Source organism: Zeugodacus cucurbitae, chromosome 5 (assembly GCF_028554725.1).
Source record: "Zeugodacus cucurbitae isolate PBARC_wt_2022May chromosome 5, idZeuCucr1.2, whole genome shotgun sequence".
NCBI classification, from domain to species: Eukaryota; Metazoa; Arthropoda; class Insecta; order Diptera; family Tephritidae; genus Zeugodacus; species Zeugodacus cucurbitae.
The window spans coordinates 6,062,000-6,079,270 of NC_071670.1; the positions used below are offsets into that span (position 1 = coordinate 6,062,000).

At 29.3% G+C, this 17,271-nt stretch overlaps 1 protein-coding gene and 1 long non-coding RNA gene across 9 annotated transcripts in view; one reads left to right on the forward strand and one right to left on the reverse strand.

Moving 5' to 3' along the window:
* LOC105218558 (insulin-like growth factor 2 mRNA-binding protein 1) overlaps window positions 1-16,304 on the forward strand; it is a 53,212-nt gene extending 36,908 nt beyond the window's left edge. For 3 of the 8 annotated variants that reach the window (XM_029044378.2, XM_029044381.2, XM_054232647.1), the window contains exons 3-7: window positions 5,269-5,442; window positions 6,362-6,736; window positions 6,881-7,589; window positions 7,673-7,828; window positions 7,927-16,304. In XM_029044378.2, coding sequence (XP_028900211.2) covers window positions 5,269-5,442; window positions 6,362-6,736; window positions 6,881-7,589; window positions 7,673-7,828; window positions 7,927-8,199 — 1,687 coding nt within the window. In that variant the 3' untranslated portion in view covers window positions 8,200-16,304. Of the gene's footprint in view, window positions 1-3,852; window positions 4,557-5,268; window positions 5,443-6,361; window positions 6,737-6,880; window positions 7,590-7,672; window positions 7,829-7,926 lie in introns of those variants that run through there. The other 5 variants (XM_029044383.2, XM_029044385.2, XM_029044380.2 and 2 more) reach the window with 4 other exon arrangements.
* LOC114804745 (uncharacterized) overlaps window positions 1-17,271 on the reverse strand; it is an 80,236-nt gene that overhangs the window by 56,423 nt on the left and 6,542 nt on the right. Inside the window, exon 2 of the long non-coding RNA XR_003752874.2 lies at window positions 11,340-11,360. This is a non-coding gene — a long non-coding RNA (uncharacterized LOC114804745). The remainder of the gene's footprint in view (window positions 1-11,339; window positions 11,361-17,271) is intronic.

Sequence of the window (17,271 nt, forward strand, 5' to 3'; positions counted from 1 at the left end):
TATTTAATTTAATTTAAAAACAAAAATTAAATTGTTGTTTCGGCAAGCATTATCTGGTTGCTACTAGCATATTTTCGCTATAAAAAATATAATATTGATTTTCCATAATTTTTAAAACATGAAAATTATCTTTCAGTTACTAAAGAGTCACCCAACCTCAATTTTTTTATATATAAAATTTTTTTATGCATACATATGGCAACACTGGCAGACAGTTCCGCTTTGCGCAGTGCATAAGTCGTATCAAAAAAAGACGCAACTAAATTAGAGAGCGAAACAAACAAAAACAACAAGAAAAAATGCAGCGCTGCAACAAACAGTAACAAAAACAACAAGCGCCACACTATATAGGAAGTGCAATGTACATTCCGGCCCAAGTGGGTCGTATACGAGTGTGTTGAAAAGCCAAAACGCAATAGCGGCGGCATGCGTTGCGTTCCAATCGAAAACAAAAGCAAAAAACAAAAACAACTTATAGAATCTATGTAACGGTGTGCGTGGCATGCGATCAGTAAAAAAAAACAACAACAACACAATAACAACTTGAAAAATGTTGATTGCTTCCCATGACTTGACTTGGTGTCCGCTTTGGCGTTGACTAGTAGTTAAAGCGGTTGCGCGGGATGGACGCATGCAACGGTGTCAGGCTCAGTGGCGCATTCCTGCGGCATTTTATTTACTTATTTCAGTTGTTTTTTTTTTGTTATTTTTGTAATTTTTGTTTTTGTACAACTACCACTCAAACGACTACTCGATGACGTTATGGCAAAATGTAACTGGATGCGAGGCGTGTGCGCACACACACACACACACACACACTGACGCAGACTAAAGGCTGCTTTGCTGCTGCGAAAAGACAGAGTCAGCGGCTCAGGAATGCCAACCGGTTGCTTGGTGGGCTAACTGACTAACCGGACGCTGCATAGTTGGCCAAGAAGTAGAAGTAGAAGAAGAAGCATATAAAGGAAGAAGCACAAGATAAAGCGGTTGCTGACTGGCTGCATGCCAATGCCAAAACCAAAACAACAACACAAAAGCAACAACAAGAACATAGTGGATATGATCGCATTGATACAGCGACAGCATTCCCAGACTAGACAACAACAACACAAGCAACAGCAATAAGAAAATCAAGTCTAAAGCACAGCAACAACAACCAGTTAGTGTTTATAGCCAAGCAAGCATAGAACCAGCTAAATAAAAAGCCAACAGCCAACAAACAACATTTAGACCAACAACCGACACAGCAGCAACAACAACTAGTAGTAGTAGTTGTTGCAGCAATGTGAATGGACTCGGCGGCTGACGACCCGCGTCGCGACGTTGGCTGTGGTATGCGAATGCAATCGCAAAAAAAAAAACATAAAAATATAACAACAACAAAATGCCATTGCAGTAGAGCGCATACGAAAACAACAATAAAACCAATAACCAAATACGAAATTGAACTTTTAAAGCTTTTCCATGGAATTTTGCGCAGACGCGCGGGCACAGGAAGCAAAAATAATAAATGTTGAGGTAGACAAAAAAGAAAACAAAAAACAACAACAACAACTGCAACTAATAACGTATTGCACCAATTTGACAACGGACACAGCAGCGGCAGCAACAGCAACAATATAACAGCATACCGCCGGCAATTAATGCTGCGTTGCTGCAGACCAAAAGTGGCAAGCACGCACACATATACAGTTACATACATTCATATTTCTGTATGCACTAAGCAATGTCGCTCTGACTGTCTGACTTTGGCAACATGCTTAATGGCGGTGCGAAAAAGCGCCAAATAAAAGGCAGTCAGTAGCTGTTAAAAAGCTTACAAAAATCACGAATGCAACAACAACAACAACATAATAATAATAATAATAAAATAAATGAATGAATGAATGACTTCCAAGAAATTTGCGGTGATTTTTTCGCGTTGTGCTTTAGTGTGCCGGCGACTAATTTATGTTTTAGCTGCAATTTTGCTTGTAGCTTTCAAGTGCCGTGTTTTTTGCCGTTTGATCCGCCATTTTGCATTTCGCTTAATCGAATTCGCGCTCAAAAGCTTGTCCGTTGTTATTGTACAAATTAATGCATATTTTACGGTGCTTTTCCAATGCTTGATGGTTGTTGTTTAAGAATGCTGTGGCAGTTAAATTCTATATACTTCTATATAATATATTTTTATACCGTTACCTTTCATAATTTTTTTGTGTGAAATTCTTCTTGATGATTTGAAAATTCTTCTCTGATTTTTAGAATTTTGTTCCCAAAAAAAAAAAAATGAAAAATGGGCATGGCATCGCCCACTTATGGGTCAAAAACCATATCTCAGGAACTACTTGACAGATTTCATTGAAATTCGGTATATAATATTTTCTTTACACCCTGATAACACGGATAAAAAATCGGTTCACAACCACGACTACTTTCCTTGTAACTCAATTTTGAATTCCATCTGATTCCTTCACTTTATAATATATATGTACTTCAGGTTAATCGAATAATTTTAAGAGCCCTAATATGTACATAAGTAACCAATGAAGATAGCGGAATAAGACTTAACACAAATAGTGCATATCATCTCTGGATTCACTTGTGAAAAAATTGTCGAAAACGGACTATAACTTTTCAAGGCCCCAGATATCGAATATGTTGAACTCAGCGCCTAAGCGTAAATTTTAACCGAAAATTTGGGTAAATCTCTCAGATAATTTAATGTAATTCAGAGGAAATTATTTTCTTTTTTTTTTGTGTCTCTGTTCCAAAAATTATTAAAATCGGGTCATAACATCTGCTAGCTCCCATATACCTAATTATAGGTTTTTCAAAAATACGGTGGGCTTTATTCCGCATTGGTTAATATGTGAGATATCTTAGCAAAATATTAAAAAAAATAATAATTTAATTTTAATAAATTTATAAATTTTTTAAGAAATATAAATAATTAAGTAGTAATCACAAACAATTTAAAAAAATTATATCTTTTTGGCTTTTCACATTAAATTGTTTTCATTTAGCTAATTATTTTTGTTGTTGTTATATATTTAATTTGTGATTTATATTTTTATTTATTTTTAACTTTTTATCGAATTTATTATTTTTATTATATTTTTTTATCATACATAGTTTTTATTTAATTAAAAATTGTTTAATCATTATTTTTCTTTAATTATAAAAACAAATATTTGATTTTTCTTTTATGTTTGGTATTCATAACATTATTAATTTAATTTTTGCTATTCACAATATTTCTTTTTTTTCATTTAGTTCTATCATTTTGTATTAAGTATTTACCTTGCTTTGCTTTATTATATTTAATTTATTGAAGTATCTCAGTTTTATGTTACTATATTTTCTCAATTATTTGAAATTATCTTTCACTTCTATTTCATTATAATTTTTTATTAAGCTATTATATTATAAAATGTTTTTGTTGTTGTTATTTCCACAACCATTATTTAACTTATATTTTTTCTAAGTATTTTTTTTAAATGTTAATTAAAAAAGTTTTTTTAAATTTTTTCTGATTATTTATTATTATTTAATTTAATTTATTTTTTTTAATTAATTTATTTTTTTAATTTTAATTTTAACTTTTTATATCTTTAAATTTTTAAAATTTATTTTTAACTTTTTTTAAGTTAAAATTTTGTTATTTCTCTTTAATTTTTATATTTATTTATTTTATTATAAATATTTTTTATTTTAATTTCTAATTTATATTTTCATTTAATTTAATTTATTTAATGAATTTAATTTTTACGTTGCATGTAATCGCAATCGCCACTCTTCTCATATGAAAAAAAAATAAATCTGACGCTTTGTACAGCATTTTCTGTTAAATTTTACATTTCTATGAAATTTGAAAAACCTCAAATTTTTTCCGTTGTTTTCAAAATAGAAATTCAAATTAGTTTTCAGCCGGTCAACAAATTCAAAAATTTCCTGTAGATTTATAGATATTATTTTTTTGAAATATTATGCTGTGGATTTCGCAATAGTTTAGTTTTTTCAATCCGCCTACGTCGTCACACATTTCGCTTTAGTTTTCCGTCAAATCGAAAAATCAAACACAAAATTTTGGACTAAACAAAATCTATTTTCGAAATTTTCGAAAATTCGTGCAGTGTGAAAGAGGCTAAAAAAATTGCGCAAACGCTTTAACCACAAAATATCCTGTGTTAGTGAGGCAACATTTGTACACGCGCTCCACGTGTGTGTCATTGTCGAGCGGTAATCGCATGTGTGCTGGCGTCCGTTTAGTATGCGTGTTGTGTTATACGAAGTGTGCGTGTGTGTTGTGAGCAAGCAAATTTATTGTTGTTTTTCTTTTTTACGATTTTCATACAAACTCTGCAAAATATAAATCAAACTGGCTGTTTTCTTTTCGGAGTAATTATAACGGTGTCAATTTATACCAACAACCAATATACAATAGACAGCGCAAAATTTCGTTGAAATTCAGCAAAAAATAAGTGAAGAAGCGTGCAATAATTCGAAAATTTTTAAGCTTTGAAAAACTGGATCTCAATCATGCTGAGGTGTGTGTTGTATGTTCGAAAAAGAGAGTTGAGTGAATTATGAGTGTGTTAACGTGTGGCAATCAACAGTTCTGCACCAACACTTCGTCAGTAGTACACTATTTATTGCTCACATTGTAGTTTAACGCTTTTACGCCTTAAAGTATGCTTCAAAAACTGTAATTATTGTAACGAAATCTCAAGTAAACACTATATTTTCGCATATAACTGTACATATTACACAACAACGATTTGCTAGCGCACCAAATGTATTTTAAAGCATTGTAACATAATCTACTTTTAGGCGCTAATTATATTGGTGTGTGTTTCTTTTGCTTTATTGTTGTTGTAGTTTAGTAAATATGTTTTAAGTTGCGTTTACAAATTGTTGGCATTGCCTACATCCAGGCGTATGTATTTCATTTTCTTAGATACGGCAAATTGAATTGCCTACTTTTAGGCGCAATTATTTTTTATTAAATATTCAACAAGTTCTGCAATTATTTAGTGTAAAAATTGGCATTTTTGATAGTAACGCTTACTGTCTTCTTCTTCTTCTACTACTCATTCTACACATATAATACATACATACATACGCATTGTATTTAGTTGGTTTTTTCTCGCTAAATTTTCTTTCATACACACTCCCACAAGCTTACTTCACTTATTGCGTTGTTGGTATTGTTGTTGTTGTTATTGCATTGTTTGTGTTGTTGTTGTTGTTTTAAACTTCAACTTTTTATCTCTTCTTTGTTCACAGCATTTCGACGTCGAAAATTCTTATTAGCGGCATACCGCTGCAAACACGTTTCGAAGACATCGAACCTCTACTGAAGCCATACGGCATCGTCAAACAGTGTGAGGCTGTGTCTAGTAAGGACCCCAATACTCAGACTGTACATATAACATTCGAAAATCCCGATCAGGCTCAAAGGTATTACATTATGCAATTTTTGTTTGTCATTCTTCATTTCATTGCTTCTACACTTTCTACTTACTATTTTTATTATTTGTAAACTATTTTTTTTGTTGTTTTTAATTTTTTGTTTTTTTTTTTTGCCTCAATATACTCGTTACACATTCCATTATTTAGCTGCATTTTTTTTTTCAATTTTTTAATTTATTTATTATTGTTGTTGTTTTTTTAATTTTCTTAACTTTTCGTTAAAATGTAATACGAGTGTTGAAACGGTGCTTTGAATGTTGCAGTTAAGCGTCCGTTGAACTTGTGATTAAGTTTATACGGTCTTCGAAATTTGGGAACCCATCAAGTTTATACGGTCTTCGAAATTCGGTGGGTTCAGCTTCAGCAGGAAAAAGCTACATTTTGGGTATTGGTTATTTTGGGAATTATTTTTTTGTGTCCAAATTCTACAAAATTTCATGCGTTGCTTTTGCTTTTGTCGTTATTGAAATGCAATATGATTATCGTTCCACATTCGATTTGAGGTTATGTACCGTTCCTAAGATTGCGCTACATATACGGCATAATATCTGCCTCAAATATGTTCGCTAAATTCCGAAAGGTTGATAGATCTTAGCTTGATATAAATACGGTTCCAGCTACATGAACCCGACTGTCTTCGAAATATAGTATAGCTTAGCCTTATTAACCCCTGGGTCGTTGTCACTTTTAGAAGTAATAAACAACTTGACAAAATCTAACAAAATAAGCGCAATCGAAAAATTTTGGTTAGAAAAAACTCCGTACCATTGCGTTCGAGTACACTTCGTGTGTTGAAAATTTTCCAAATTTGTAATATTACATATATTTACTCATTACTTTTTTATCTATACGGAAAAAATCCACAAAAACCTAACCCAACTTTTCCATTTTGTTTCTCCCAATACAGAGCTGCTGGCGGTTTGAACGGTGTCGAATTTGAGGGCAACAAATTGCACGCCGAACCATTGGATAAGAATCAACGTCGCACCAATCGCAACCAACGCAATCCATATCCCGGTATGCCAGGTCCCGGACGTCAAGCTGATTTTCCGCTGCGCATTCTTGTGCAAAGTGAAATGGTCGGCGCCATTATCGGGCGTCAAGGTATCACCATACGCACGATCACACAACAGAGTCATGCACGTGTCGATGTGCATCGAAAGGAGAATGTCGGCTCGCTGGAGAAGGCGATCACCATTTATGGTAATCCCGAAAATTGCACTAACGCATGCAAACGCATTTTGGAGGTGATGCAACAGGAGGCCATTTCAACGAATAAGGGGTGAGTAATGGGAGAAAAATGTGTGAAAAAATACAAACAATGAAACGTTTCTAAAGTGTGTAGCATACTTTTATGAGCAGAGGAAAAAACAAAATTTTTATTTAAACTCTATTTTACGCTTTCTCTCTTTCTTTTCTACAACAGCGACATATGCTTGAAAATTTTAGCCCATAACAATTTAATTGGTCGCATTATTGGCAAAAATGGTAATACGATCAAGCGTATTATGCAGGATACGGATACAAAGATTACCGTTAGCTCGATAAACGATATCAATAGCTTCAATTTGGAACGTATTATTACTGTTAAGGGCCTAATCGATAATATGTCACGCGCCGAAGCGCAAATTAGTTCAAAACTACGACAAAGCTATGAGAATGATTTACAAGCCATGGCTCCACAGAGTCTCATGTTCCCCGGCCTCCATCCGATGGCCATGATGTCGACACCCGGCAACGGTATGGTCTTCAATCCGAGCATGCCATATCAATCATGTCCGGGCTTCCCCATGTCCAAGACACCGGCCAGTGTTGTGCCGCCCGTCTTCCCCAATGATATGCAGGAAACGACATACCTCTACATACCGAATAATGCGGTAGGCGCAATTATCGGCACTAAAGGCTCATACATACGCAGCGTAATGCGTTTCTCGAATGCCTCGCTTAAGATCGCACCGATCGACAATGATAAGCCGGCCGAACAGCAAACTGAACGTAAAGTGACGATTGTCGGCACACCGGAGGGCCAATGGAAGGCACAATATATGATTTTCGAGAAGATGCGGGAAGAGGGTTTCATGTGCGGCACAGAAGATGTACGACTAACGGTCGAAATTATGGTGGCCAGTTCACAGGTGCGTGAAAACAATAAAAAGACAATAATAACGATAATTAAAAAAAAAAATAAAAAAATAATAATATCTATATCTGTATGTAGGTGGGTCGAATAATCGGCAAGGGCGGCCAGAATGTTCGTGACCTGCAACGCGTTACCGGCAGCGTTATCAAACTACCTGAGCATGCGGTGGCGCCCGCATCGGGTGGTGATGAAGAGACTCCCGTACACATAATCGGGCAATTCTACAGCGTGCAGGTGAGCAGCGAGTGCAAAATAAAAATTTGCAATTTTTTTTCCTTTTTGGTTTTTGTCTAAATTAAATTACAACAATTTGTTTACGTTTGTTTTTGTAGTCGGCACAGCGTCGCATACGTGCCATGATGATGTCGACGAATCCACCGCCGGTGACTAAAAAACAGAAAGCCGCCAAGGAGCAAACCGCCGCCGCCGCCGCTGCAGCAGCTGCTGCCGCCGCCGGCAGTGGGACTCAGCAACTGCAGCAGCAGCAGCAACAACAACAAGTAACACAACAGCAACAACAACAACATCAACTGCAGCCACAACAACAGCAGCAGCAATCGCCGCCGCAACAACAACAACAACAGCCACCGGCGTCAAGTCAGTAAGAAAAGTAGTAGAAAAAAAACACAAACAAAAAATTAAAAAAATTCGTTTCAAACGTTTTGTTGAAGCCTACTTTTTACATATTTTTTTTTATTTTTATTATTATTATAATTTTTTTTATTAAATTAAATGCAGAGAAATGTGTATGATGAGGATGTATTTAGGTTTTCTAATATACTATTAACATAATTATTAAATATATATTTCTTTTTTAAACAACAATGATGATGATGATGAGGATGATGTTGATGATGTATCATCATCGTTGTGGGTGTTAATCAATTATGATTATTATGAGAATATATGCTGATGACAAATGCAAAAAAATAAAATAAAAAGAAACAAAATAATGATAATGATGAGCACAACCCCGAGTAATAGTAATGACGATTATGATGACGTCATAAGCGTAAAGCAAGCGTGGTAATTTCAAAATAGAAGACCAGCAGCAGAAAAACAAAACAAACGAAAAATAATAATAATATTTTACAAAAAAAAAAAAACAAACTAAAACAAAGTAATAATAATTTACAACAAAAACAAAATTTGAAGTCGGTTATAAAAACAAAATGTAAATGCTTGCAAAAAATGCAACAACACTAAAAAAATATTGCGCAACCTTAACAGCGAAGAAACAAAAACAAGAAATACAACAACAACACATTTGTGCGCTTTTAACGCAAAGCGCATAAAAAAAACCTAAATTTGAGCAACAACAAAGTTTTCGGCCAAATGTCAGTTGAAATATCAAAAAAAAAATAAGCATAAACAGAAAATCAAAAACAAAAAACAACTACAAATTCGTATTTGCAATTAAAAAGTAATAAAATAAAATTCATTAAAATTCAAACACAAAAAAATGCTTTGCAGACACTGTAAGGACAGTACAGCACAACAAAAAAAAAAGCAAAAATGATGCGCAACAACAACAACAACAACAAAAATGCAACGTCAACACTGCATATGATAAATAGTGCAAAAATAAATTGGAATAAAATATGAAATTGCAAGAGAAATTACAAGAGAGAAGCAAAACAGCTAAAGTCAGTGGGGCAAGTTCAATGAAAATAAACATAAAAAATTGCATAAAAGTTAAAACGAAAAAAAACATCAAGAAAAATATATTTAAATTACGAAAACGTAAAATATTTCAAAAATTACACATAAAAAAAGTTATGTTTACAAAAACATATGCAAAAAAAAAAGAATAAAATGAAAATTAAAATTAAAAATTAATAACGACTTTGTAAAACAAATAAAAAATTTTGTCAAAAATTTTTTTTTTTCAAAAACTGCAAAGAATGCGAACTGATAAAAATTGAAATTCAAAACACTTGAGTATAATAATACCGTTAAATCAACAGCTTTGGCAATAAAATCAGTAACAAAAATAAAAAACTTAAAAAATGTCACAGTCAAATCACAATAACTGTTTTAAGCTAAATAACGACAAAATATATACGGTTTCACCAAATTAAAAAAAAAAATACAAAATTTTATAAAATTTACATTGAAAGTGTGAAATCGCTGGCAGAAAATATTAACAAAAAATATTACAAATTAAATAATTCATGCTTAAACATATGCAGTGTGCGTTGCAGCATTAATTCGCATAAAAATAAATATAAATTTTGAACAATAAAAAATATTGGTAAAATAAAAAAAATTTTGAACAATAAATAATATTGGTAATATAAAAAAATATTTATGCAAAATAAACAATAAAAAATTTATATTTTGGCAAAGCAAGAAAATATTGACATAAATATAGTTTGTAGCAAGACTGCTAACATTTTTTGTGAAAAATAAAATCTTGAAAAATTGCAAAAAAATTTAAAAAACGTAAATTGCTTGCGCAAGGGAATTACACTTTTTCAAAAATAATAAATTAGGAGAACAGTTAAAATATGCTAATAAAACATGAAGAAGACTTCATGAAAAGTGCAGGCGCGTGTGACTGATATTTTAATAAAATAAATCGATTTTCACATAAAATTAAAATTTCTAAAATAAAAAAATAAATTTTTAAAAATTGTATATAAAAGAGTAATATATAATTTTTATAGTAATTTTTACAGCATTTCCAAAAAAATTATCAACTAAATTTGTATAAAAAATCGTATTAAAAAATGGATTCCAAAAAAATTAAATTTTTAAAAATTGTATATAAAAGATTAATATATAATTTTTAAAGCATTTCCAAAAAATTATCAACTAAATTTATATAAAAAATTGTATTAAAAAATAGATTTCAAAAAACAAATTTAAATATTTTTTTCCAACAATTTTCACTTTATTTTCAAAAAATGCTTAAATCCTTTTTAACGATAAATTTTTTTTTTAGTATTTTTAAATCATTTTCAGAAAAAAAATTTCAAGTTAATTTGTATAAAAAATGTGTATTTCAAAAAATCAAATTTAAATACTTTTTTCAAAAATTTTCAAAACATTTCCAAAAAAATTTTAATATTCTTCAACCAATATTTTTAAAATCGTCCAATCGTCAGGCGTTGCCACACTTTTATTGAAGTCACACTTTATTTTTTATTAGCGTATTCACTGTTTTTTTTTTTTTTTGCAAAAAAATTAACTTTAATCCGTCATAATTTTGAGAGATTCGCGTAAAATCAGCGAACAAAGCGCAAATGTGTTCCTAAAAGTTTTAGTGGTATGTGAAAAAAAAAACAAAATAGCAAAGTTAACAGTAAATTTGCTGTAACTTAACTACAAGCATACTACACTAACTCAACCGAAAGTAACTACTTGCAAAACTAGTTCCATTAAACATTAAACAAACAAAAAAAAGAGAGTTTCTACATATTTAATTCTTTTTTGTTTGCGTCTAGTGAGAATTGTTAATTGCGTTTGCCTTGAAACGGTGCTGAAATGTTTTTTAATTTGCATACATTTGCAGATTTGTATGGAAAATGTTGTTTAATATGCGTATAATGAGTTAAATGAGATATAAAGTAAAGAATGCACTTGAATTTTAAACTAATTTTACATACATACATACACATGTATATTGGTTGTTTTTGTTTTTAATATAATTTTTAATTTTTTTGAAATTTTTTTTTTTAATTTTATTATTTTTTCATAATGCAATTGACAGTTACAATAATAAGCTACGCTAATTGCTTACCCAAAAAACAGTTGTAGCGCGCTGAAATGAGAGAGAAAATAATAATAATTAATTAAAAATATAATAAATAGTTTAGCATAATATTCATTTTTTTGTTACAATGTTAAATATGTTTTCTGCATTGCCTTAAGCATTAATTATTATTTTTTTTATGCACTATTTCAATTAGTTTCAGCATTATTTACAATATACATATATACATACATACATACATATAACATTGACCTATGCAAAGTAACTGTAAAACATAGTAATACACTGTAGCCAAGTGGTAGAGCAATTAGTGTTTAAAAAGGTGAAAGAAAGTAAGAAAAGCAAAAAAACAAAATAGCGAAACCACAGAAAAGCACTTAAAAGTCTTTTCACACAGCTGCTAATTGATCAATTAACCGGCCACTGGTCGATTAAAACGCTGATTACGAACGATTTGCTGTTCGTTTATCGAGTAGCCGGCAGTGCGAAGAGCAAAAACTGCTTTCTCAATCAAAATTTTAATTGATCAATTAATTTGGCTGTGTGAAAAGGCTATAACACTTAGTAAATTTATTAATGAGCAGCAAACAATCAAACAAACCAACAAAACAATCAACTTGCATGCCAACAAGCCAATAGTTTAATAATAATAGTAAAGAAATAAAAAAATATTTTTTTTTTACAATAGCAGAAATATTAACGGATTTTGCAAAGCAAAAAAAATAAAAAAAAATAATATTTTTTACAGTAATTTTTTACTAGTAACTACAATAGTGTGCAGACAATAGCCCGAGTTAATGCAAAATAAACTATAATAGTCCCTTAACTACCTACCTAAGCCAAGCTGAATTTATTATCTTTTTTTATTTTCTTAACTAAATATATAACAATACAATACAATATACATACTTACATACATACATATATGCATAAAAAGTTTATTTAAAAAATGAAAAAATGTATAATTAAAAAAAAATGAATAAAAAATACCACACATTTACCATATAAACATACATATTTGTACATACATATATACATAGCAACAATTTTACATACCTTCTCTACATAAAACCCATAGCATATTATATAAAAAAAAAATAATAATACATATATGCATAATTAATAAAAAAAACAATAGCACACAGCAGCAAAATATTAAAAAACAATTACTTGAATTTGAAAGATATAATAACATTTATAATATTTTAATTAAAAATATTTTCTCTTGTTGTACTTGTTTACTACATATTATTAACATAAATACGAAATACAAACAAAATAAATCAGCATAAATAATTAATTACTGTTATTCAGTGTAGCTAATGCATTAACTACTTTTTAAGAAAAAATAGTTTTGAATTTTTTTTGCTATAAAAATTGAAAAATTGTTTAACGGTAATTGAAAACTAATTGCATGCGGGGGATAATGATTTGCAAACAATTGTAAAAAAAAACAACAAAACAATTGTATAGAAATTACAGACTTTTTTGCAGTAAATAAACATTAAAAAAAAACATTTTTTTTGGAACAAATAAACATTTTCGGCACAAAAACTTTCAAAATTTTCAAAGCAAAGAAAAAATGCGGAATTTGTGTGCATTAGTGCGGTGGGTGACTGGCGTGCATTAGGACTGTGAAATTAAAAAAAAATTGAAATTTAAAAATCAAAATTTAAAAAATGAATATTAAAAAATCGATAAATATCGTTTTTGCACGTAAACTAAATTAGCTATTGCAAAAGTTTAAAAGCGCATTAACATAATTGCATCAAATAAAAAATATATTTAAATTTTATCGATAATTTTAGTCGATATTTTCATCGATTATTTAAGAAAAAATCAGTTCAGTAGCGCATTAACTTAATTACAGTAAATAAAAAATATATTTCAATTTTATCGATAATTTTAATCGATTATTTTATAAAATTCCAAGTTTGTAGTAATTACAGTAAATAAAAAATATATTACAATTTTATCGATAATTTTAATCGATATTTTAACGATTATATTTAAAATTTTCATTATTGCAGCAAATAAAAAAGATATTTTACAAATAACTTTTTTCCAGCAAATCGAAAGCATATTTCAATGTTATCGATAATTTATTATAAATCAATCTTTTATCACTACTTTTAATCGATATTCTACCGATAAATTTCAATCGATAATTTATCAATTGTTTTTAAAATTTTCGGATTTTTTAAATTTCAATTTCCCCTACCACAAGCACGCAAAATTCCGTAAAAAAAAGAAATCTTTCGGCAAAACGCATAAACAAAAATCTCAAAATTATCGATAAAAAAAAAAAAAAAACAAAAAATAATTACAGCAAATTGCAGGCAACAAAATATAATAATTTTGCTACTAATGCAAGCGTGTGTTTTCTTAAACTAAATATTAGCTTTTAAATGCAAATGCTGCAAAAGTGTTGTTGTAAAAGTTAAAAGAAAAAATGTTAAAATGTTGCATGAAAACGAAAACGGATGATTGAATTAACGTAAATAATTACCTCAATATAAGTGCATTATCTTCGTATTATAAAGGAAAAGTAAAAGAAAAAAATTAATAAATTAATAAAAACTTAAAAATACCAAGAAAACCACAAAATAATAATAAACAAAATTTAACAAGAACAAAAAAATTAATAAAAACAATTTAAAATACAGTTTGCAAGAAAAAACAAATACAAACAAGAAAAAGTAGTAAACAAATAATAAAAAAAAACCGTAATTGAAATTACAACAAATATATACAGACATTTGGTGTATATAAACATTACTTGCTAACAAATAAACCAAATTGTACGAAAAGAAAATTGAAATCTAAACTAAACTAATAAATGCAAATAAAAGCAAAAACAACAACAAACAGCATTACAACAAAAAATAAATAGTTAAAAAACAACCGGAAATACACAGCATGACTACATTAAAGTTAACGCTAAAAGACTAGTAACCGCATATTTGTTAGCAAAAAACCGATAACGGTAAATAATTTATGGACTACAAATATATACAAAAAAAGGTTATCGAAAACTAACAACAACAACAATGCGCATATCAATAAATTTTTATGTATGAAATTTGAAACGAAAAAATTGCAAACATACAACAACAACAAAAAATGGTGTAGATTACAAACCGCGCAAGTCACAAATAGCCAGGACATAGAAAAAATGAATAAATGTGAAAACGAAACAACACAACAATTTATGAGAAACAAAAACAAAAATAAAATTTAATAAAAATGCAAAATAAAAATACAAAATCGATACAGCAACAATGCAAAAAAAAAAAAGCGATGGAACGGCGCTGAAGTGAAGAGCAATGGCATATGAAGAGAGAGGCGCGAGTCTTATATGACGAAGCGGTAAAAATTTGTTAATACCAAAATTAAATTAACGTAACATTTATAGAAATTTAAAAAAATTTAAGAAAATTAGAAAAATATAAATTTTACACATTTTAAATTACGCAGATTTTCAAAATCGCGCTCCTGCTTCTGCGCTCACTTCAAAAAACCGTTCCACTGGCATTTACACAAGAGAAGACAATTACCCGCTACTGAACCAATTCAATGCAAATTAAATAAATACAAACAAAACAAATACAACAACAAAAAACATAAAAATACAACAACAACAAAAATCGAATATACCAAAAAGCGAAAACAAACAACAAAATGTTCTAATACTAAAGATTTTTAAATTTTGAAGAATGTTGTTCGAGGAACCGTATGTATTTTCGGCGTGAAGTAATCAATAAACTTTTATTTTTTACTAATATAGTATTGTTTTATGGTTAGCGCAAACGTAATAGAGTTGTAGTGAAATAACAACAACAACAAAACAAACTAACAAATAAAAGCTACAACAACGCGTATTGCATAATGAGAATTCGCCAATTTTGAGGAGATTCAAATTGAATAAAGTGTGTGTGTATATAATATTTTGTAGGTATACCTTTTATATATATATTTTTAAAAAATATATATTTATAAAATTTACGATAAATATATAATATTTTGTTGAAATTGTTTTTTTTTCTTCTCTCGCTCATTAACAAAAACTAAGAAACCAAAAAACGAAAAAAAAAAAAAACATTTTAAGTAACATACTAACATACATACATGCTTACAAGAACAAATGTTGTATGAGCTGAGTTGATTTTTGCATAAATTGCAACTCTAAACTGTTTATTAAGCGGAAAATGTACGGGTAATATTTATATTGTAGGATATATTTTCTTTAATATATTATATATATTAAGAAACACAGCAAACAAAAAATGAATGAGAGTTCAAAGCCAAAATGTGTAAAAGCGTGGACAAAGTTTGAACAAAACTACAACAACAACAAAAATTTCAACCGCAATGCAACTAAATTTGAGAAAAAAAAACACAAAATACAAAATTATGAGAAATAATAATAATTATTATTAAATAAATGCGCGTAATGTCAAAGAAATGTCAAAAAAAGCAGTTAAATGCAAAACTGTAAATCGTTTAAACGTCAGCGACAAAGAAATCTAAAAAAATAAACAGTTAAATGCAAAACTCTAAATCGTTCAAACGTCAACGACAAAGAAATGTCAAAATAAACGGTTTTTATTTAACTGTAAATCATTCAAGCGTAAAACAAATGTCAAAGAAACAGTTTTACTTTAACTGTAAATCGTTTAAATGACAAGAACAGGAGCGCGAACCAAACAACAAACAAACCAAACAGTGACAACAAAACACAAAAATAAAAAAAATACATATTTATGATATGTCCAAACACCGATTTTGTCCAAACTTTACTGCGACTGCGTTAGCGTTTTGAAACTACATATGTGAGGCAAAAATTTTACAAATATTTGCATTTCGAAAAAGAAAGATTTTGGAAAATATGGCGTAGATTTCATAGAAATCGAAAAGTACATTTTACAAAACTTATACGAGTATACAAACTAACTTTGGGGAACAAAACAAAAATCCAAAACAAAAAAGAAACATATAAATATTTTGAAAACTTTTTTTCGAAAGGCAACTTATAGATATTATTGCAAAAAAAAAACATGAAACGAAAACGAAAAAGTAAAGTTATGTGAAAAGCGTAAAGCGCACGTAGGTACATATTATGAATGATTATGAACTAAAAATAAAAAAATAATAATTATTATACTACGTATAGTACGCGTTTGCTGGCATTTATAGGTGGTGAAACCCAAGATTTATTTATTAGTATTTAGAGGCTATATTTATATCGTTTTTCTGCAAAAAAAAAGTGAATAAAACAAGAAAGAGCAAAGTAGCAAAGGCATAATGCGTGAAGAATTTCAAAAGCAACTATACTGTAAGAACTAAAAACGTATACAAAACTTAAACTGCTTTTTAGAAAAAAAAACTGTTTTTTTTTTTTAACTTTAGAAAAATAATTTCACATAATATTTTCTATACGACAACAACTTTCACTTCACATAAAAAAAACACAACACTACAGCGTAAAAAAATATGTTTTTTAAATATGTTTCGAGCTCAGTAGGCGTCCAAGTTGTGGCACTAGACAAAGAGACAAAAAAATATAGTGTTTTATTAAAAAGTAGCAAAAGCAAGCGGTGTGTTTAAAATTTGTTATTTAGAGGTTGTAAGCTGTGCCAAGTACTGATAAAATGTAAGTTTGCTAGAAATGTTGTTTGAAATTTTCAATGATTTAATAAAAAAAATATTTGTTAAAATTTCAATTATGATACAAATTCTATTAAAAATTTAAAGCACTTAAATATGCAAAACTGTTGAAGGTTAAACGGTTAAAAATTAATAAATTTTTTTAACACTTATTTTATGTTTAACAGGAATTATTTTTTTTAAATTTTAACAACAAAATAGATTTTTTTTTTATTTTAACAACAAAATAGGTTTTTTTAATTTTAACAACAAAATATACATTTTTTTAATTTTTTTGTTCCAATTTTCTTCA